This window comes from Anabrus simplex, chromosome 5 (assembly GCF_040414725.1).
Source record: "Anabrus simplex isolate iqAnaSimp1 chromosome 5, ASM4041472v1, whole genome shotgun sequence".
NCBI lineage: Eukaryota > Metazoa > Arthropoda > Insecta > Orthoptera > Tettigoniidae > Anabrus > Anabrus simplex.
Window position 1 is genome coordinate 368,836,059 of NC_090269.1, and position 25,131 is coordinate 368,861,189.

The following is a 25,131-nucleotide window of genomic DNA, read 5'->3' on the forward strand; positions in this document are numbered from 1 at the left end:
GGAAGTGTCCTGGAGCGTGAGACATTGGGTCGGGGATACAACTGGGGAGAATGACCAGTACCTCGCCCAGGCAGCCTCACCTACTATGCTGAACGGGGATGAGAATTGCCGTGCCCTTAAGTTAGGTACTACCCCGGCATTTGTCTGGATGAGAAGTGGGAAACCACGGAAAACCACTTCCAAGATGGCTGAGGTGGAAATCGAGCCCACTTCTACTCAGTTGACATCCCGAAACTGAGTGGACCCCGTTTCAGCCCGCGTGCCACTTTTCAAATTTCGTGGCAGAGTCGGGAATCGAACTCGGGCCTCCGGGGTGGCAGCTAATCACACTAACCACTACACCACAGAGGCGGACAGGATTGAGGAATTACGTGTTGTTTTTGGTTGTTTTGTACTCGTATCTCGTGACTGGCGGAGGGTCCAGCACGTGACCACGATTTATTGAATTTAATGTTTCGTCATGACCACGAAAAGCTAGTTCTTGCTTACTTAAATAGAGCACTGCATCAATTACCAACTGAAGGAAAAGCCTATTTAAATGTACATTTTTATTGAACTGTACAGTTACAATATACAGTCTGGCATTTTCCTTCAGGAAATCAGAGATCGTATTTTGGTTTGTTTCCGATGTCTTCAAATCTAGCTGCCATATTATATGTTCTGCAGAGTCTGAGTGCTTATGTGAAGAACGTGTTACCGGTATGTTCAAAAGGGCTGAAAATCCTTCTTTATTCCAAACGTTATTTTTTTTATAAAAAGCAAGCAGGCCCAACAAATAACTTCTGTAGAGCTGGAGAGTAGCACAACCATGGAAATTCCTTAAACCACGATCGTTTCAAACTAAGATTGTAAGATTTACCGGAATGTTTCACTTCTTTTGTAGCACAAATCTGCAGTGATTCAGTAGGGCGATCAATACGTAGAACTTCATTCTGGTCTTCGTTTCTCCAACGTGAAAATTGTGTTTATAATAAAATACACACTATGTTATAAATAGAATACATGTTTAAATAAAACAGCACAACACTACGAATGTACCACGATGCGTAAGTACTCGTACTTCACACAGGATGACGCACGGAAGACGAAACATTCCGATCCTCCGACAGCTTCACTTGCACATTCTGCTATGTGGAAAGTACGCGGGTGACGTCAGGGTTGTCATGGCGCTAGGAGGGAGCACTTGGGAGGTAGAGGCAGCTCATCTTCACTCAGTCTCACGCCGTACTGTGGCCCTGGTTCTCATCAAGTGATGCGAGCTCTTGGTGCTCCAAACGCCGTACAATAAAACATTTTCTTTCTGTAAAACCAACAAATTTCACAAGAAAAATAAATTTAAGTAATTCATTATGGTAAAAATAAGTGGTGAAGTGGCACTTCACCTACTTCACCTGAAAAGCCGCCCCTGATGTTGTGAGATTGTATAAAACTGTCGATAATGGAGATCCTTACATGTCTAGGAAGACCAGAGTAACATTTTGTTTGTTGTGTTTTGCTGAGTTTAACACAGATCTGAGTAAAGCGGTGTTTATGATGGTGCCAGGTGATTTGATGAATCCTCTTTGATGTTCGCTAAATTGGATGTAACTCAAAGACACTCGATGACACGACGAAGGACTGAACATATAATGACTGGCCTCTAGTCTGACAGTTCTGTTGGATATCCATTTTTAGGTAACAAAATGGTGCGCGCCTTTGGGAACAGTAATGGAACATGCCCTGTCTGTAACATTATCGTAGCAACGTTAGCTATGATAGTCATAGCTCTGACTAGAACTCTGTCGGGTCCGGATGACGTGTCCACAGCCATTCGTTTCATAGCCAGGATTACCTCGTCCTTGTGCACCGTTACATCGTAGGTTTCGTCTTGTACGGCGCGTTCCCTTTCAGTCAGCAGGTCGTCGTAATGTTCGCGTTCACGATTATTAGGTGTGGCAAAAATAGATGAAAAATTATTCTCAATATCCTCGATATCAGCCGTACAGTGAGTCATTTGGTCGTTCAGAGCGTTTCTGATGGCTTTTCTTCGCTGGTTGTAATAGAAATACTGCATTTATTTGTATCGGTAATTATTACGTCTCTTTTCTTTATCACTATTTGTTTCCCTCTGCGGATATGAGTGTACCTTTGTATCTCTCTTCATTTTTCTTGCCTCAAAGTATTTTTGGCGGGTGTTTAGGACCTGGTAGGAGATCTATGGATTCCTTGCCTCAAAGTATTTTTGGCGGGTGTTTAGGACCTGGTAGGAGATCTATGGATTCGGTTAAGAAAACAGCGAATTCGTCGACAGACTTGTCGAACTTATCTGTGCTCATTTCACAAGAGAACTTACAATTTCACTGGTTCAAGCTCTTTTTACATTCGTCTATTGGTCCCACCGGTTTTCTACTCTCATTTTGGGAGCGAAATTCTTCGTTATTGTGTGCTTCATCGCCTTGTGAAGCGACAGGGTAGTTTATGGTAGGCTGTCTCTGTACTATTATTTTGCGATGAATATCAGGATGAGATCGACTTATATGCGTATTGAGTTTTTGTAGTGTTTGCCGCAGTGGGGACAGGCTAATCGTGGTTTCCCATTCAAACTTACATTATTTTGGGAGCTTGCAATACCGTAAAATGCGGTGAATAGGGACACAAAAGGAAAATAATAATAATAATAATAATAATAATAATAATAATAATAATAATAATAATAATAATAATAATAATAATAATAATAATAATAATAATAATAATAATAATAATAATAATAATAATGTATTCTTCAAAGTGTCAACTAGCGATATTTTTTTCATTTAAAGCAAGTTGAAGTGTTCTTCTTTCTTTTACATTTTTAGAAAGTCTAAGGGTTTATACAAAAACAAATTTTTGTCGGGGTGCTCAGCCTGTAAGACAGCTGATGTTTTGGCGCCATTTTTGGTTCAGGTAAACTTAAGTTGGTGAGCTAATTTCAGAGGCTGAAACGGTGTGTTAGGATTATATTTACATTCATTGATATTCTTTAAACTACTTCTGAAGTTTCTAGAAGATTCCTGTGATTAAACTGTGCATTATTTAATTTTTTTTTAGAGACTTGGGCCATATAACTTGAAAGTGGAGTGAATAGGGACAATGGGAAGAAAGTATAAGAGAGACCCCCATTCAAAAACTCATTTACCTGTGGATGCTGAAATAGTGGAAAAGGCGGTTTTGAAAGTGAAAAGTAGCATGTAAATACGTTCAGCAGCGGAGAAATTTAACATTTTAAAATCTGCTTTACAAAGATATGTTGCTAACACAGATGGAGCCGTAGTATCTATGAAGAAGAAAGGTGGGCAGACAATTTTATCACATGATTTCGATGAAGAATTGGTAGAGTGTATTCTTACATATTGTAGAACAAGGAATAGAGGAAGAAAGCTGTGTGAGAGTGAAGTTTTTATATGATCGAGGTGTGAAAAGGCCTTTGTAGGAAAGGTAATGAAAGTGATAAACCCAGGACGAAATTACCTGGGACGTTTTATTGCATTTCCGGCACTGGAATGGTCTTAATCCAGTATGTATAACAGCGTGTGTTCGAAGTTTACTGTTAGTTGTAAACGCCTTGTTGCATTCTTTGCAGCGGATTGGACTGTATTTAGTACTAGCTGATGTACCCGTGCTTTGCTACAGAATTCTACATTGTACACGGAATTCTAGTGTACGTGTTGTGAGTAAGATTGTATTAAATTGCATAGCACTTAACGTTACCCTAGAAACGCGACGGGGAAGTCACCAAATATCTTTTCTCATATTAAGACTGAGTTAGGGAATTTTCACTGTAATGGTAGACCCGTTTGCATACCATCAGTCACAAACAGGTGGGGGAGAAATTGGAATAAAATTAATGTAGAATTTAATAAAAGTGAAGAGGAAGAACTTTTCTCAAGAAACGGCTCTTTTCAGGGTTGAATTTTGAGTTATTTAGTGAATTGTGGTGCTATAATTTGGAATAGGCCTAAATTGTTACTCTAGACTACGCCGTACTGCTACTACTACTACTAAGTCAGCCTCTGCCTTAAGTATGTACACTGCTCATTCAAAACAGCACGTCAGAGTAGGGATCGAATAACTGGAATACTATGAAGAACCAGTGTGTTACGTACCTGCTGGATCAGAAAATGTATGAACCAGAAGAATGGCATACTAAACAAGAAAGTATTCTAACTCCCAGGCTATTTCCCGCCAATATTCAGTCAGGCTATTATACTCGGTACGCAGCAGTAATCCCATCTATCGGAGTTGAGAGGCAGCATAAGAGACAAATAACAACACAACAAACAATGTGTCAGTGTAATGTTATTGTTGATCAATGTTATGCGCTTTCGATATCGTAGGCCTTCACATTATTAGTTTTCTTCCGACTCTGAAATACCCCTCATCACAGTCGGTACGGTAAAACTGAATAAAACATAAATGATCAGAAATTGTATTCTCTGTAGCTTTTGTTATGTAGTACTTTTCGATAGGACCAAAAACATATGTATTTAAAAATTAAATTTTAGGCGCCTTCCCCTAAACTTCAATTTCATACATACATACATACATACATACATACATACATACATACATACATACATACATACATACATACATACATACATACATACATACATACATACATACATACATACATACATACTGTACCGGTTACGACCTGCACATGAGCTATTTTTTAAGTATAAATGACATTTAATGATCACGCGTAATGTTCTGAGCACGCCTGGTTTGTTTACCGTCAGCGGGGCAAGCAAGCGAGTGAAGGACAGCTGTGAGCTGTGACGTAGCCACAGGGGCTAGCTAGACCGCCCGCCCGTCACACCACGTGTTCCCAGCCTGGACTCGTATATTCTAGATTTCACGTCACATCTTCCCGAATGTTCGACGGGGAAAGTTTTGTAACTCCCGTAATAATTATGCTAGCGGCTTGAGCGATATGTCATCTTGTTTGGGATCACCTGAACGTCGCAATGCTCGAGTTTCAAGTAAATCCATTGAGGGATTCAGGAGATATTCAGTCAAGCCGTATTGTGACGTAGACGCCCCGGATCGAATAAAAGGAGGGCCCACTCTAGCCTGTTTACTCAGTTACAGCTGAGTACTCAGCGTGGACACTCTCGCTGCTACTATCGTCGTGTAGTGACAGTCCCGACGAGGAACTCTGTTATTTTCTAAGTATTCATAAAGTGAACTTGTATTTTTTTCGAGTGTGGGAGAACGAATTCTTCCAAGTATTCTCAAGTGGACTTGCAATATTTCGAGTGTTAAAGAACATTTCCTAAGTCTTCATAATTAAACTTACAATATTTACGGGTGTTCGAGACTGGAATTTTCCCAATTATTCATGAAATGGACTTGTATTATTTACGTGTGTTAAATTCATATTGGACTTGTATTATTTACATGTGTTAAAGAGTGAATTCTTCATAAATTGAACCTGCAATATTTGCGAGTGTTAAGAGACTCATTCCTCTAATAAACAGTGATTTATAAACTTTGCTAGTGATGATCTCTGAATGTGCTCAAAGTTCCCGTAAGCATAAATTTGTGATTTTGCCGGTACTGGTTCAAAGACTTATAAACTTTGCCGGTGATGAACTCTAACTTCATTCAATGTCTTTAAAACATAAATTTAGGATTTCGCCAGTGTTGATTCAAAGACTTATAAATTTCGCCAGTGATAGACTATAAATTTATTCATGTGGATGGACTTGTGTTTTTCGTCCATGTTCACTCAAAGACTTGTACATTCGCCAGTGTTGATTCAAAGACTTATAAATTTCGCCAGTGATAGACTATAAATTTATTCATGTGGATGGATTTGTGTTTTTCGTCCGTGTTCATTCAAAGACTTGTACCTTCGCCAGTGATGAACTTTAAATTTGGTCATAGTTTCATGAGAAGGGACTTGTGTTTTTTTGCCAGTACCGGTATTTATTCAGAGACGAAGATTTTTGCTAGTGGTGAACTCTGAAATTATTTTCCTCGTATACAGACATATCATTTTACGAGTGTTAAATTTTGAAAGTCTTGACGAATAATAACCAGTGACTTCGCTAATCATCCAAGGTTTTTATGAACTCAGATTTATCAGTACTGCGAGTGACCTTGGAGACATCAAGCCTCTCAGTCATGTTGGACTGAGGTAGTAAATGATCATCTGCAACATCACCTGGATCATCGGGGTTCAACCTGGGCCTCGAAAGTTCGAGGCATCTCTACCTTCTACCAACCCAGACAGACCAGCCGTTTCTGTACGGAGTCCCTGAAATCTTCTGGAACGTGTTCCAACCTGCTCGGCTTGGTGAACTGGAGAATCCGAGCCATATTATAGGACTATGTGGAAGACAACTCATATCTACCTGGAGGTGATGTGCAATTTCATGTCTTATATGAATGAACTCATGTTCAGTCAGAGTCAAAGTTTTCTTGTAGATAGGACCCTACCTCCTGTACCGAGCCCTAGCTACTAGTCACCCAGTTTTAGCCCTGAGAACTATATTCTTGCTTACTTTAAAATATAATCTGAGAGTCGGGCTCTTTTACCGGGACAATACATTATCGTTATAGACTGTTATGCCTTTCAGCGTTCAGTCTGCAAGCCTCTGTGAATTTACTAAACGCCGCCACAATCCTCGATTTACAACTAGTGTTGTGGCCTCATTTAGTTCTATACCTCTTATCTTTAAATCGTTAGACACCAACTCTAACCATTGTCGCCTTGGTCTACCCCTACTTCTCTTACCCTCCATAGCAGAGTCCATTATTCTCCTGGGTAACCTATCCTCCTCCATTCGCCTCACATGACCCACCACCGAAGCCGGTTTATGCGTATAGCTTCATCCATCGAGTTCATTCCTAAATTAGCCTTTATCTCCCCATTCCGAGTACCCTCCTGCCATTGTTCCCATCTGGCTGTACCAGCAATCATTCTTGCTACTTTTATGTCTGTTACTTCTAACTTATGAATAAGATATCCTGAGTCCACCCAGCTTTCGCTCCCGTAAAGCAAAGTTGGTCTGAAAACAGACCGATGTAACAATAGTTTCGTCTGGGAGCTGACTTCCTTCTTACAGAATACTGTTGATCGCAACTGCGAGCTCACTGCATTAGCTTTACAACACCTTGATTCAATCTCACTTACTATACTACCATCCTGGGAGAACACACAACCTAAATACTTGAAATTATCGACCTGTTCTAGCTTTGTATCACCAATCTGACATTCAATTCTGTTGAATTTCTTACCTACTGACATCAATCTTCGAGAGGCTAATTTTCATACCATACTCATTGCATCTATTTTCAAGTTCCAAGATATTAGACTGCATGCTTTCGGCACAATGCCATTAAGACTAAGTCGTCAGCATAGGCCAGACTGCTTACTACATTTTCACCTACCTAAATCCCTTCCTGCCATTTTATACCTTTCAGCAGATGATCCATGTAAACTATGAGCAGCAAAGGTGAAATATTACAGCCTTGTCTAACCCCTGTATGTACCCTGAACCAAGAACTCATTCTACCATCAATTGTCACCGAAGACCAATTGTCAACATAAATGCCTTTGATTGATTTTAATAATCTACCTTTAATTCCATAGTCCCCTGTACAGCGAACATCTTTTCCCTCGGAACCCTGTCATATGCTTTCTCTAGATCTACGAAACATAAACACAACTGCCTATTCCTCTCGTAGCATTTTTCAATTATCTGGCGCATACTGAAAATCTGATCCTGACAGCCTCTCTGTGGTCTGAAACCATACTGGGTTTCATCAAACTTCCTCCCAATGACTGATCGCACCCTCCCTTCCAAGATGCCAGTGAATACTTTGCCTGGTATACTAATCAATGAGATACCTCGATAAATGTTGCAATCCTTCCTGTTCCCTTGCTTATATATAGGTGCAATTACTGCTTTTGTCGAATCTGAAGGTACCTTACCAACAGTGCATGGTAATCTTACTACTCTATGAAGCCATTTCATCCCTGCCTTCCCACTATACTTCACCATTTCAGGTCTAATTTCATCTATTCCTGCTGCTTTATGACAATGGAGTTTATTTACCATCCTTTCCACTTTCTCAAGCGTAATTTCACCAACACCATTTTCCTCCTCCTCCTCCTCCTCCTCCTCCTCCTCCTCATGAGCTTAGCTGTTCACAACACCACCAGGATGATTTCCTTTTATATTGAGAAGATGTTCAAAATATTCCCTCCACCTCTCCAGTGATTCCCTGGGATCTATTATGAGTTCACCTGAATTACTCAAAACACTGTTCACTTCTTTTTTCCCTCCCTTCCTATGATTCTTTGTTACTGTCCAGAAAGGTTTCCCTGCTGCTTGACCTAGCCTTTCCAGGTTATTACCAAAATCTTCTCACGACTTCTTTTTGGATTCAACAACTATTTGTTTCGCTCTGTTTCTTTCATTTACGTACAAATTCCTGTCTGCCTCGGCCCTTGTTTGGAGCCATTTCTGATAAGCCTTCTTTTTACGTTTACAAGCTGCTCTCACTTCACCATTCCACCAAACAGCGACCACTATCAGAAACGACTCTACACATCCACATGCACATAAATGTGCCACTTACTATAGCATGGTAGACCGTGCACTAAAAATACCCTTATCCAAGGAAAACCTAAAGAAAGAATTGAACACCATTCGGGCCATTGCTAAATTTAACGGTTATAATGCCTCATTCATAGAACGTATCATTAACAAATGTAAACATAGACTGAAGTCAACATTAACCAAAGAAAGACATAACCCTGCCCTATTCGCCACCTTCACCTTTAATGAAAATATACACAGTGTAACGAATATTTTCAAGAAACATAATATTAAAATTTCTTACAGAACCAGCAATAGAAACATAGATATAGTTCACAATTCCAAATCAGTTAACAGGTCTGACACTTATGCAATGTCAGGTGTTTACCGTTTTCAATGCAATAACTGTCTTTCCTCATATGTCGGACAGACCGGGCGCAGCTTCAAAGTTAGATACTTAGAACACGTTAATGCCATCAGATATAATAGATTTTCCGCAATAGGCCAACATATGCATGACTTAAAGCATAATTTTACCACCATAGAACAAGACCTAGAAATTCTCAAAAACATAAATAAAGGCCCTTTACTCGACGTTACGGAGAACTGTTTTATTCACCTAGACCAATTTTTTAACCCTAACTTAAATCTTAACGAAATCTCAGAAAAATCCGGCATTCTTTTCGACTACCTAATAGAAGTCTTTAGAGGTATAAAAACCACGAGAGAAAAATCGATCTTTCACGCTCTCCACAGTACTCTTTTACGTCCCACACCACTGCCACTCCGCCCTCCTGACCCACCTTAAACTCTGCCTCCCTACCCCTCTCCTCTCCTCTCCACTTCCCCTCCCCCCCCCCCCCCTCTCTCTCACTCTAACTTCGCTACTCAGTCACACCTTCTCACTAGTCCAGAACTCTTCTTACACCACACACTCAGCACGCCAAACAAGGGGAGTCTCATATTCTATCACCCTTGACCGCGACTCGATTTAGACTTCCATTTCACTAACTTAGTTTTTCTTTCCTCTCTTAAAGATTCACTACCCTGTTGAGCTGAGACTAATTTGAAGAGCAACCTTATTCAATCGCCCAACATCAGGTGTCCCGGCCTCGACAAAAATCTTTTTATTGGTTTGACTATATAACATCGGACCTGGACTTATGTGCCTGAAGTGAACAACAGAAGAGTGGACAATTTTACCATTTTATTTTTACCACATAGTTTTATCACCATATTCAGACTCTCATGCTCATAGCATCAGTTCAATTTTATACATAATTTTTACCCATCAAACCACTATGTTTTACGTGTCACATCACATTATCATATTTTACTCAAGTTTCTCCTAGTTTTTATGACAAAGCAGTTTACCATTTGTATTCAGCCATACAAGAGTTATTAATGTAAATCATTCATGACATGTACTTTGCCTATTTGTTGATCTTTATAGCTGATGATGACGCAGTGAGCGTCGAAACCGGTCCTTATTATTCAATAAATATTATGTTGTGAACTTCTTATACAACACGTTTTGTATTGAAAAGGTTGAACCTTCTTTGACATTTCAATTGTGAATTCCACCAAGATGTTCGCTTTTTCCCATCTTTACACACAGTTGTTCCTAGGCATTCCCTTGCTGTTTCTACTACAGCATCCCTGTTTGCCACCCATTCAGTTTCTATATCCTGAACCTGCTTACTGTCTACTGTTCGAAACTCCTCACTAATCATATCCATGTTTCCAGGCATCGGAGATAATCTTTCGGACCTTGTCCAGACCTTTATCTGCTTCTGGGGCCTGTGCATATTCGTTATTCAATGTTAAGATGTAGGTTACTTGCTCACACGTCCCATTCTCAGATTCCACTTTGTATCCTCTGATCCCACAACGCTGAAATCAGTATTTGTACCGGCATGAAGCATCTTACCAGGACAGGTGCCCTGGCCAGGTTCTACAGGAACACTGTCTCCTTGTGCGGGTCCCTCCAGCTGTTTAAAGTTAAAAACTTCATAATAAACTTCATAATTGGTCCATATTGAACTGAGAATTACAATGCTAAAAAGAGTAATGTTCCCCCTATTCAATACAATGATAAACTGTTGCACAAATTAATGTCACAACATGTTTAATTTGGTTTGGGACCAGTTTCGACACATATCTACTATCATAAGATAAGATTCCTCACACCCACTATCACATAAGTGTGCCACTGACAACAGTATGGTTAACCGTGCTTTCAAAATACCTTTATCTAAAGATAATTTAAATAAAGAGAATATCATCCTTTCCATCGCTAAATTTACTGGTTACAGCAGATTTTTTATTGAATGAATAATCATTAAATTTAAACACCGAACAAATACAACACTGTTAAGATGTAGGTTACTTGCTCACACGTCCCATTCTCAGATTCCACTTTGTATCCTCTGATCCCACAACGCTGAAATCAGTATTTGTACCGGCATGAAGCATCTTACCAGGACAGGTGCCCTGGCAATGACAATCCTAAACCAGCAGCTTACTCTACCTTCACTTTCAATGAAGACGTCTACTGCATTGCCAATATCTTCAAAAAACATAATTCTAAAATTTCCTTTCGAACTAACAATGGAAACATGGAAGTGATTTATAATTCCAAATTGTTAAACAGAACTAACATATTTTCAACATCTGGCATATACTGTTTTAAATGCAATACCTGTGATTCTTCTTACATTGGACAAACAGGACACAGCTTCAAAATTAGATATTCAGAACATGTTAATGCGATAAAATGCAGTAAATTTTCATCAATAGGGCAACACATGCAGGACGAAAAACATCATTTAACAACATTTGACCAAGATTTTGAAATTATCAGTACCCTAAACAAAGGCCCTCTTCTTGATATCACTGAAAATTGTTTGATACACCTTGGTCAATTTTTTAATCCTAACCAAAACCTTAATGATTTGTCTGAAAAACCAAACATCCTTTTTGACTTCCTTATCTTAGTTTTCAAAAGCTTCAAGTTGGTAAGTGGGCGATCAATCTTCCATGTTATACACAACACCTTCTTGTGCTACTTGCCCCTACCACAACACCCCCCTGATCCACCTTAAACTACTCCCCTTACTCCCTCACCCCCCTTCCCCGCCACCTCCTATCCCCTACCTGTGCTCAAATTTCTGTTCTTACTTCCTCTTATACTTCATGGCAAGCTAAACAAGGTGAGCCTCATAGTATTACTTATCTTACCATTTTTTTCACTGTTTTTATTTTTTTATTTCTAACTTATTTTCTTTTTCTTTAGATCTCATAAATCCATATCAATACTGATAAGTTCATATCCTACAATATACTCTACGAGTTTTTATATATATCACTATCCACTTTTAGAAGTACCAAAAACAAAATCATGTTATTCGTAACCTAGCAACAAGTTTATTCCTTGCCTAGCAAGAATTGTAAATTATGTTGCATCCTTTTTAACCTCAAGATCTGCAGCAAGAGTGCTCAAGAACATCACACTGCTTATGATATCTACAAAAATTATCTTCATGGAAAAGTGCTACATGAACTTTGATTGTTCACTTCTTCAAGAAAGTGTCATATGTGTTACAGTTATCCTTTAATGTGTTTTTTTTGTGTGTTGTATACTTCTTGCCATGTTTTTTCTATCAGCTGATGATGACATAGATATGTGTCGAAACTGGTCCCAAACCAAATTAAACATGTTGTGACATTAATTGTGCAACAGTTTATCATTGTATTTAATAGGTGGAACATCTCTCTTTTTTGCATTGTGATTCCCTCCAGCCGTGCCGTCACTATCACCTCGCTGTTGGCTGGTAGCACCTCTGTGCTGGCAAGCGTTAATCTTGCTACTCGGTGTTGTGTTTCTGGGCGTCAGATCATTATTTCTTGCCTACTGAGCAACATCACAAGTCGTCCCATTTCGAAAGTGTATGCCTGTATTGGGTCTAGTCCCAGGATGACCTCATCCGTGATGGCAGTGATGAAGGCCCAGACTCATAGGCGCCGTTGTCCCATTGTTCCATCGTTAGGTCGAGTAGCGCCTCTTTCATGACAGTGTTGGTGTCTCAAGAAACTGTTCGCAGCATGCAGGTGGGGGGTTGAGATCTCTCTCTCTCTGCATGTCCATCACTGAAGTCTGACCTGGCGATTGTTAATGTCGCTTCCATGCCTTTCGTGACCCAGCACAGCCTGTCCCAGAGCCATCCGTCGGCGTTCATGATGTCGTCGCTCTGGTCAGTGACCACATTTCATGTGAAGTGAGGTGATGGTAGAGACGGTGCCGAAAAGTTTCTCTCCTTGCAGGCACTTACTCGTTTCTCTGATTGGGGGCCGCACCTCACATGACAGTTCAACTGTAGGTGGCTGCGTTTGCCGCATTTCCAGCAGATGATCTCACTGGGGTCTCAGTGTCTTGGTGGTGGCGTGTGGAGAGAGCTCGGTGCATCCTCATTTTTCATGGCTCTTATCCTTGGTGATGATGCCACTATTCTCTTCACTGTCCCAGCTCAGGTTGAGTAGCGCCTCATTCATGAAAGGGATGGTGTCTCCTGAAGCTGTTCACAGCACGTAGGGGTTGTTGGGCTTCCTCTCTGGCTCTGATGAATCTCTGTGTCACGGAGCCCATCGATTAAAGTATAGGCTGCCTTACATTGGATAGATCCTGAGGCAGCACGTCAAAGCCTTGACAGCTAGCTACTCTATCTCGGTGGCGAATCTTTGCAGCATCTCATAGGCTTGCTGGTCTCTTTTCTTAGCTAGACTCAGCAGGCGGATGCCAGTTACTGGTCACTGTAGTGTCCATCGAATGTTCCACAATCTCCTCATAGGTGGGCCCAGCTTGAGGCTGTGTAATATATCCACTGCTTGTCCATCTATCTCAGCAATCAGGTGTACGAACTTCTCCACTTACGTTCAACCATTGTGCCCGCACACGGTCTCGAACTAAACCCAGAACATCCTCCAAGATTTTGTCCCGTTGTAGCATGTGGGTTTTACCTTCGCCATGCTGGAATAGCCGTCGCTCCTCATTGGTTTACTATGAGTCTCTATGGTGGTGGTGGTGGTGATGATAATGATGATTTTTGTTTTAAGAGGAAGTACAACGAGGTAATCATCCTTTCTGAACACATTAAGTGGCCATCACTCTTCCACACAGTGAACAGACTTCCTTCCTCTGATTTTGAACTCTGGATTCCACAACTTGTGGTATTTCTTTGTAATGATTCTCTATCAGTTCAATAACATCATAATGCCATTGTTTAACTAGTCTTGAGGGAGTGCACTTCTTGTTTTTATTTAATCTGTCCATTATTCACTTCACTTGATTCTGATTTTAGTTCAAACTTAATTTGTTCCTGGCTCAATTTTAATTCACACTTTGGTTTGTTTTAAGTTGGCCCTAGCTCAATGTTAAGTTATATTGTAACTGTCTTAAGTTCCTATTGGTTAGATTTCAGTTCGCTCTTAATTTCCCTTTTAAGGGGAGTTAGAAAGTAATTTTCGGTAATTTTTGGCTTTCTTGGATTTTTATCTCATGTTAAAATGTGCTATTTTATGAATAAAATTTATTTGTGTTTTTTAAATATTGTCTGAACAGGTCAAAAATATTAAACATATTCCAGGTGTTACTTCAAGGTGAAATAAATTTGGTAATTTTTCATGTAGAAGGCTGTGGTTTCTTGTATTACAAAGGAGAATTTATATAGTGCCTATTGGTAACACTACAGAAACAAATATGGCTGTTGTTTAGAATATAAACATATAAACATGTGTGTTCATTTTAAGTGCTACCTGTCCCTTTCCTACCAGCATATCTTGCTTATTAGCAACACTTTCCCCTAGCTTAAATAAGACCTTGCACTCTAGGGCAATTAACAATTGAATTCACTGTACAACAATAGCGACCGCACACTTAAAAATTTACATGTGCGCGCAACACATTTCTTACCGGTCTGTATGTTGTACACTGATCGCGCACACATGGCAGTGCACAAACCTCGAATAATGGGACTCTACCCGGCTAAGTCTGACCATATACACTTGATGTCTAATGATCATAGTAACCAGGTGGGCACTAGTATTTAGTACTAAATAATAAATACAGTTACATCTTCATCTACATACAACATATTGCACTACCAGCTATCACAGAAACTCACAATAGTGAATACGTCCCTCCATGCAGAGTTGGTATCAGAAAGGGCATCAGGCCATAAAACTGAGTTTAATCCACTTTGGTGGACTCCAGATGATTGGTAAAAGGTCAGGAAAGAAGAAATAGAAGAAGCCATTGCAGATGTAAGTGGTAATGTTCACATACTGAGGAGTGGTTAGTGTATGGGAGAATGAACAACAACACATAGGGCAGTTAAACAAATCATGGGAGCATTCTAGAAAGGATTTAATAAGGGTCCACCTCAAAATGCGCTAATGCTCACTAGGGAGAAATATGTGCTTTGGACAGTGTTAAAGTTAGTCTGTGGAGTAGAAGAAGACATGATTAGAAGCATGTACGGTTGCTGCTTAGATTGGATGGTCTTCTATGAAGTTGGTAAGTAAAAAGGCTGCTGAACTCGGTATATGGAGGACAACAATACAATATCACACGAAGGAAGACCTAAATGCCAAATTATTTTGCTTGACGAGGGTGGATGGCATACCAGCATCTGCTGTGTATGAGAATCTGTCTGATAGTGTGGTGGAGGATAGAGTTGTATGTGTGATGTACACCGATGAGCCCTTGCATTATGACTACCCCGACTGGGGAACATTTAGCGTGCTTGGAGCAGGAAGAGTAATATGCGACATGCTAGTAACACATCTACAGGCTTGCTGTTAGTGTCTCCGGCGTCAGAATGGGAAAAGTGGCCAATATCTCCACGCCTGATAGAGAGCAGATTTTGATGGTATAGCATTTCCGAAATGGCGAGACTTGTAGGCTGCTCTCATGCCACTGTTGTGAGCATGTATCAGAAGTCTTGCAACGATGGGGAAACAATGAAACTTTGTCAAGCCATGTGTCGACAGTGATTCATTGATGCCAGAGGCCAGTGGAGGATGTTGCACACTGTTCACAGCGACCACAGGACCACAGTTCGAGAAATCACTAACAGGTACAGTGGTGGTGACTAGGCCAATCTTTCTCAGCACACCGTTCATCGAACACCGCTGCTCATGAAACTGCGGAGTTGATGACCCAGTCATACCCCAATGTTGACTGCACTCCATCGAAAGCTGCACATGAAGTGGGCACAAAGTCATTGCCTCTGTACTGTGGATGATTGGGAAAAGGTCAACTGATCTGATGAATCCAAATTCCTGGTTAATCACGTCAGCTGCCGAACGCATGTAGGCCGATTTCCATCGGAGGCTATGGCATGTGGTTGCATGGTTGGGCAAAAACAGGCTGGTGGAGGAGGTGTGATCCCAGGAGATAATTTTATGGGACACTCTGGAGTCCATTATTCTGGTTCACCAATCCTCAAATAGCTATTCACTATCTGGACGTTATTGGGAACATGTATACTCGTTCACGTCAACAGTATTCCCTGATGGTGACGGCCAATTGCAACAGCAGAATACACCATGCCACACTGCCAGGATTGCAAATTATTGTTTTGAGGAAAATGATAGTGAATTTGCTTCAATGCCATAGCCCGGATATGAACTCCATTGAACATTTGTGGTTCAACTTGGAGAAGCGGGTTCATGCTACGCCACCACTGCCCAGCAATGTATGCCAACTGAAGGACTTTCTATTATGTTTGCAATGCCAGATGCCCCACGATATCTTCCACCACTGCATTGAGTACATTCTGTTGATAAACTTAACCATAATAGGTATTTGATTTGATCCTGTATTGACTTGTCTAAATCTGTTAAAGAAACTATTTAAAATAGTGTATGTTGGGTCCACCTTGTCAATACACTTTTAATGATTGAAAATTATTTATTATTATTTAGTCATTCATACATGTTTCACTGATGAAGGGAATACATATTGTTCCTTAAACCTGTATGAATTAATAAATAATTTTCAATCATTAAAAGTGTATTTACAAGTTGGGCCCAACATAAACTATTTTGAATAGTTTCTTTAATAGTTTTTGAGTGCATCCCTCGCTGAGTAGTTGTAGTTGTGTTGTAAAATCATGGTCGTACATTGAATTATGTTGGAGTCATAATGTAATGGCTTATTGGTGTATAAGTTGCAGGGATTTTGGGTACAGAACAAACACCCAGTGTTATAAGTCGTAAGTCAGATGAACTATTTTACTCCTTATAATGTCGAGTCTTTTAAAGGGCAACACCCAAAAAATGAGTATAGGATTGGCCTGGGAGACAACTTGTTCAAATGTCAACGCAAGCTTATCTAGAAATGGTTCTCCATAGTTAGTCCTTCAATTTCCTGTAAATGCCGGATGTTAACTACGAGAGACATAATCAGCTCACACTTTTCTGTGAATAGTACAGAATGAAACATTTGAGGAAAAGTAGACACTATATACTATGAAGAAAATTCAAATAAACAGTAAACTACAAACTAACATTTCCAACTGTCGTAAATGCAATTATTGTTTATTCAAAAATCTATCGCTGATTAATTAGTGCAAGTAGTTTCTTAAATTTCTGCCCATAATACCAGCTTGCAGCTGTAATTGCTCGAGTGTCACAGTTGAAAAAGTGATCTCCTGTAAACATGTGGATATGACTGTGCATACAATGCAAAAAAACATTAATTTCTTCCAGCTGTGTTCTGCCCTCTTGTTCTTTCCCGCACTTTTTCCACCACTTCTCCATTGTAGCCCGTTGATGTTTATATCTGTGCTAGAATAGGCCTGCACTTGTATGAGTCTGCACACTGCAGCGTTTGACCAGTCATGATCTCACTGATAGGGAACACGATAGACAGTGAGGCTATTGTAATCATAGGTGCCCCAGGCCAAGTGAATCAGTTTGGACTACCTTGTCCAGAAGCAAATCTGAGATTGCTCTCGATCTGATCTCCATTCAACAAAACTAGATATGTTGAGAAAGAGACACCTACCATATAAATTTACACTGCAGGTGAAATAGTATTCTTTGGTGTTCTGTTTCCAAACCTTTGTGTTCAAGTACCTTAAGGTGAATATTATCAAGTCTGTTGCATCATCATCATCTAAGCATTTGTCCTGCCATGGAGCAGGGTCCTCTGTAATGCAAGCCAACCTCCACTTGGTTCTATTGAGTGTATCATTTGGAACAAGATGAACATAGCCATGTCTTCTTGAAGGGGATCAAGCCAGAATTTCTTAGGTTGACTATGTGGCCGATTTCCAGATGGTATGATGTGAAGTGTCGTCTTTACAAGTGATGTAGCCTCTCTACACATTATGTGGCCATACCAATGAGGTCAGGTCTCATGCATCTTGCCTACAATTGGGGCAACTCCCATAATTTTCTGGATGTCTATGTTGGTGACATGATCTAGCCGGATCAGGCCAAGTGACCAGCGAAGCATGCACATCTACTTGACATGAAGTGCTTGTTCTTGCTTGACTGTTGCTGGCTAGAATTCAGAGCTATACAGAGCGACTGGGCAAACAACAGTCCTGTAAATGTTGAACTTCAGGTGGATTGGTATCCGACGATCGCAGAGAACACCAGTAGTTTGCTGCCAGGCCGCATTTACCCATGCACGGGCACCTGGAATAGTGTCACACTTAGCATTGACCAAAGAACCAAGATACTTAAACTGTTCTACATTATTGAGATCTTGGCCATTGATCCATCCATCTGCAGACTGCACTCCATGTACTCCGTTTTCTTGGTATTCAGTCGAAATCCATTTTCTGTTAGTCTTTTATTTCACATCTGAACCTGCTCTTTAATCTTGCAAATAATAATACTCTAAGACATCTAAATGCAAATCTACAAATATTGAGAACCATTCAACTACTAGTATGTTCAACTGTTTCTCACTCACCATGTTCATAATGTGGACTTTGTTATACGCAATCATCTTACTCTCATCTACTTCCTTCATATGAGCACGTTCCAAATCTCCAGGGACCATCACTGGTTTATTGGGATCAGCCTGCAATTACAGGTACACCACAAAATGTACTAATTAAATTGTTTCACATTTTATGAGTCACCATTATGGCATTCAAGTCTTTGTGTTTGCTAAAATGAGCAATTTAAAGATAATTAACAACCACATCAAGATTGAGCCACAAACAATTTAAATCTGTATGTTGTGAGTCTTTCAGAGTCAGTAAGGAAAACTCATATCCTAAGTTTCTTCAGACTGAATCAATAAAAATCAATCAATTAATAAATCTCCTCTGATCTATATTTAGAGCCCTGCACGGATGCGGATATCTTCAGATATCTGCTAAGTTACTGTCTTGGCAGATGCAAACTGTATGGCAGGGCAGAAAATTTCTAAACAATGAAGTTTATTGATTTTCACTCAGATATGTTCTCATTTTTACTTGTGGTTAGGCCACCCTTGACATTGGTATGGGAGAATGGTGATATAAAAAGAGCCTTGACACCATAAAGATGTAAATGTGACCTAAGCTTAACTGGCTCCTGCCCGCAGTTAATGGAAAGAAGGATCAAAGGCCAATACATCGGTAGTTGTTGCAAGAGAAAATCTCTGTAGGGATTCAGGATTCTCGTGCCTGGTACATTAAGAGATCTATCCATTTCAATACCTTGGGTGTAATATAATGTAGTTAAATATTTACAATATCTGCAGATAGCTATTCGCGGATGCGGATAACCACTCACGGATGCCGATGTGGATCATATTTTGTATATCCGCGCAGGGCTCTATCTATATTTAGGGCTGTTGCCAAGGTGGCAGATTCCCTATAATTTGTTTACCTAGAATTAAATAATTTCAAAGAAGTTGAGAATACACATCAATAGAAAAAAAGATTGCTGTAATTTTTCAATCTGCAGCCATGAAACTTTAATTGGCAAGTTGGAAATTTATCAAAAATATCCATTGATAAATTATTCTGATACCTAATTGTTGTTCCTATAAACGAATATTGTCCCCAATTTGTCCTCTTGAATCCTGAATTCACTTTATGATCTTTCCTACTTTTAAAATCTCTGCACAAAAGTTGTATTATACTTTTGGAATGGTGCCTGTACACCCTACCAATAGGCCTTTAACCATGACTTTGGTCAGGTCATAGAAAGTCTTAAAATAGTTGCTGCTTGCTCAACAAATTCCTTCTTTTCGCGATTGACTGCCACTGGTTGATCTTCATCAGATACGGTGGAATCAATAATAAATCCCTATCTAGTTTTCCTGTCGATCGCTATGATGTTAGTTCCAATATAATGGTCCATTATTGGACATTATAAATTTTCCAGCTAACTCATTCTTGGTTGCCTGCGTTTCGCCCTCGTGTGCTAAGTTAGGCTCATCAGTTGGGACTTAGCACACACTTGAGTCTAGGGAATGTCGAACGAGCAGCCATCATCGGCTTTGCTCGTGACTGCTCGAGAAACCTCGGCGTTTAGCACCTCCTACCTATCATGGCGATTTCGCGCCACGTGTGGAGCAGGAGAAGAAGAAGAAGCTTTGTTTTGCTGTCAGGCATTGTCGAGCGCGTGGAGCCGCTCCCACGTTTTAAAGTATGAATTTCTTTCATTCTTGAGCAATAGTACAAATAAAATCTGTCCCTCCAGACGCCGTACATGTTTGTATAACTTTAAAGCCTAGAGTTTTAAGTACGGTACTTAACTATATTTTTCAAGCGTTTTCAAGTCCCTAAAAAATAATCAGGCGGCAAGATTGAACAAGGAACGTTACCGGTACGTGTTTAAAATTGATAAAGTAAATAATGATTTTTGCTTCTTTCTATTACAATAGTTGAATGTTAATACTGATAGTAATACTAATAAAACTCAATAAGGATTTCACTTTGTTCGAATCCTTGGCTGTGACCGTCATTTCAGAAGGTCCCGGATTTGTTTTCCATCCGGATCGAAGATTTTAATCACGCCTAATTACTTCTGGCTCATAGACTGGGTGTTAGTGTTTGTTCCACCACTTTTCTCTTAATATTCCGACAACGCACTGAGCCTCCCTGTCACAGACGGCAGCCCGTCGGCCTCTCACCGCTGGAAAACGTGGTTCAAATCCCGGTCACCCCATGAGGGATTTGTGCTGGACAAAGCAGAGGCAGGACAGGTTTTTCTCCGGGTACTTACGCTTTTTTCCTGTCATCTTTCATTCCAGCAACACTCTCCATTCTCATTTCATAGTATCTATAAGTCATTAATAAATCACCTTGGGAGTGGCGATCCCATCGTACTAATAGCCTAAATGTGCTTAATTCATTTCATCCTTGATCCGGTCAAGGTAAACAGAAGGTAGCTTTTTAAATTCAGACAACACACACTGCACTCCCAACCACCACAGAAACTGCAATAGTGATTACTAGACTTCGGATATTTAGGTGTTAAAAGGTCATTTTAGCTGCCTAAAAGACTGTCAAGTAGTTTCTAAAATACTTTTAGGCAGCTTCAATTGTACGTATTTTGATAGGCATTAAGTTAATTAAAATACCATACTTATTTTGCTAAATTGATAATCACTACTGATCTGCATTTAGAGCAGTCATCCAGGTGGCAGATTCCCTACCTGTTGAATTCCTAGCCTTTTCTTAAAGGATTGCAAAGAAATTGGAAATTTATTGAACATCTCCCTTGGTAAGTAATTCCAATCCCTAACTCCCCTTCCTATAAACAAATTTTTGCCCCAATTTGTCCTCTTGAATTCCAACTTTATCTTCATATTGTGATCTTCCCTACTTTTAAAGACAAGACACCACTCAAACTTATTCGTCTATTGATGTCCTCCCACGCCATCTCTCCCCTGACAGCTCGGGACATACCATTTAGTCGAGCAGCTCGTCCGTCTCCTTTCTCCCAAGTCTTCCCAGCTCAAATTTTGCAACATTCTTGCAACGCTACTCTTTTGTTGGAAATTGCCCAGAACAGATCGAGCTGTTTTTCTTTGGATTCTTGCCAGTTCTTGAATCAAGTAATCCTGTCGAGAGTCCCATACACTGGAACCATACTCTAGTTGCAGCCTTAACAGAGACTTCGTGGGCTGAATGGTCAGCGTAATGGCCTTCGGTTCAGAGGGCCCTGGGTTCGATTCCCGGCCGGGCTGGGGATTTTAACATTCACTGGTTAATTTCAATGGCCCAGAGACTGGGTGTTTGTGCTGTCCCCAACATCCCTGCAAATCACACATAACACTATCCTCCGCCATAACAACACGCAGTCACCTACACATGGCAGATGCCGCCCACGCACATCGGAGGGTCTGCCTTTCATGGGCTGCACTCGGCTAGAAATAGCAAACACGAAATTAAAAAAACAGAGACTTATATGCCCTCTCCTTTTACATCCTTACAACAACCCCTAAATACCTTCATAACCAAGTGGAGAGATGGGTACCCTTTAGTTACAATCATATTTATGTGATTACCCTAATGAAGATCTTTCCTTAATTTAAGACCTAGGTATTTACAATGATCCCCAATGGGAACTTTCATCCCAACAACCCAGTAATTGAAAATGAGGACTTTTCCTATTTTTGAAAGTCACAACCTGGCTTTTAACCCCGTTTATCATCATACCATTGCCTACTGTCCATCTCACAACATTATCGAGGTCATTTTGCAGTTGCCCACAATCCTGTAACTTATTTATTACTCTGTACAGAACAACATCACCTGCAAAAAGCCTCATCTTTGATTCCACTTCTTTACACATATCATATAAGAAACCGTAAAAGTCTAATAATACTGCCTTGAGGAATTCCCCTCTTAATTATTACAGAGACAGATAAAGCTCCGTCTACTGTAATTCTCTGAGTCCTATTTTCTAGAAACAGAGCCACCCATTCTGTCACTCTTTTCTCAAGTCCAATTGCACTCATTTTTGCCAGTAGTCTCCCATGATCCACCCTATCAAATGCCCACCATAGGTCAATCGTGATACAGTCCAACTGGCCTCCTGAATCCAGGATATCTGCTATATTTTGCTGGAATCCTACAAGCTGAGCTTCAGTGGAACAACCTTTCCTAAACCCAAACTGCCTTCTATCAAACCAGTTATTAATTTTTCAAACATGTCTTTTATAATTAGAAACATTGCTTTCCCAACGTTTACATGCAATGCATGTCAAACTGAATGGACTGTAATTTTTAGCTTTATGTCTATCACCCTTTCCTTTATACACAGGGGCTACTATAGCGACTCTCCATTCATTTGGTATAGCTCCTAAATGCAAACAATAATCAAATAAGTACTTCAGACATGGTACTATATCCAACCCATTGTCTTTAGCATATCCCCTGAAACCTTATGAATTCTAGCTGCTTTTCTAGTTTTCAACTTTTGTATCTTACTGTAAATGTCATTCTTGTCCTAGGTAAATTTTAACACTTCTTTAGTATCACCTCCTCTGTCTGCACATTATCCTTGGAACCAACAATCTTTACATACTGCTGACAGAATACTTCTGCCTTTTGAAGATCCTCGCATACACACTCTCCTTGTTCATTAATGATTCCTGGAACCTGTTTCTGCCTTAAAGTACCTATACATACTCTTCCATTCTTCACTAAAATTGTATGGCTGTCAATTATGCTGACTTCTTTGCTAGATTCAATTTCCTAGTAAGTTCCTTCAATTTCTCCTTACTTCCAGAGCCATTTCTAACTCAATCTCTTTCCAACTTGCATCTCCTTCCTAGTCTCTTTACTTCTTTGTTATACCGTAATATAGTGGATCTTTACCATTCCTTACCACTTTTAAAGGTACAAACCTATTTTCACATTCCTCAACAATTGCTTTAAACCCATCCCAGAGTCTGTTTACATTTTTATTTACCGTTTCCCACCAATCATAGTTACTTATTAAAAACTCCCTCATGCCTGTTTTATCAGCCATATGGTACTGCTTAATAGTCCTAATTTTTATATCTTCCTTTCTTACACATTTATTTTTAACTAGCTGACCCGACAAATGTTGTTCTGTCAAAAATAAATTACAACGGAAGGAACTCGAATTCAGTCTGTACTGCACGCAAAAATCAGAATAATGCAAATGATTACGTTATCAACATCGAATGAGTTAATTTTCTACTGCTACCAAAAGTTAATAACAAACTACTGGAAAAATGTATTTTCATTACCTGCAATATGAATATCTTGATTGTGAATAAGGAAATGCTGAAATAGGTCACAGCATATCACTACCTAGAAATTACCCTGATAGACTAACATAGATGTGAACTGTTCAGCAGGTCTATATTTTTTGGATATTTGTAAGGAAATATATGGAATCTGTTCTTGTTCCTGAAACTAATGAGTACAATGGATCTGGTGGTGGAATCAATGGCACTAATTTCATTTTGCCATTTGCGCAACACAATCCAGCGGCTTCATTTTTGTATTTCATTGCCTTACAATATTGGCACACTGAGTTCATAGATACAATAGCAACGCACTGGTAGGCACTGTAGTCAATCGAAACATCGTAACTGAAAGCAGCTCGATTCAAAGTTGCAAGATTATTAGCTGAACGACGCGCTGCACGGGTTTGTAATATCCCAATCCTTTCAGTTTCATTTCACTCTTCACGTTGTTGTGCAGTTCGATTAAACTGAAAATTAGCTTGGCTTGTAGTATGTGGAGTTCTTCGACCAAAGTTGCTTCGCCCGCGTCTAATAGGCGGCATGAGTCTTGAAATGAGTATACTGTACATGGAAGCACACACAAAATAAACCACTCAACCGAAGAAATAGATGAACTTGTTTGTTGAGAATCAAATATTTAAAAACAATCAGGATAGACAAAGGTCTCCAACTATAACAAAACACAACACTGCATGCGACTATCTGGAGAGCGTATGTTTGGGAGATCCGTACCAGCAGTCGAGCCAGCCAGCGGATAATATAGTGGATCTTTACCATTCCTTACTACCTTTAAAGGTACAAACCTATTTTTACATTCCTCAACAATTGTTTTATATATATTAAATTGGCACCGTTGGCGACGGGGGCCGGGCTCGCTACTGCGGGCACCGCTGACGACGGGCTGCGCTAACGTTAGCCTTGCTCGCAGACGGATTTCAGTTGTACTATAAGGTAGGGGAAATTGGGCAGAGTTAAAAGGTCACTTCTAGAAAGCTTTCTTGCATAATTTAAAGAGTATTAATACCCCGTGTAGGTATATAAGGACATCACACTCTCCTCAGCTTCATTATGTCTGCATTAACACCACCTTTGAGCTGGTTCGTTCAAAGTGCCGAGTTGGCGGAGCTGCCGATTGACTGATGTGAAAATGGGAAACTACGGAAAACCATCTTCACGGCTGCTGACAGTGGGGTTCAAACCCACTATCTCCCGGATGCGAGCTCACAGCTGCGCGCTCCTAACCGCATGGCCAACTCGCCCGTTAATAAGTTAATTGATATAGCCTACTACTATACTACTTATTTGTGTGATTTTTTA

The 25,131-nt window shown here is 40.0% G+C and overlaps 1 protein-coding gene across 1 annotated transcript in view; it reads right to left on the bottom strand.

Moving 5' to 3' along the window:
- Window positions 1-25,131, bottom strand: part of LOC136874544 (uncharacterized) — a 99,582-nt gene that overhangs the window by 24,834 nt on the left and 49,617 nt on the right. The window contains exon 3 of the mRNA XM_068227929.1: window positions 18,559-18,669. Coding sequence (XP_068084030.1) covers window positions 18,559-18,669 — 111 coding nt within the window. The remainder of the gene's footprint in view (window positions 1-18,558; window positions 18,670-25,131) is intronic.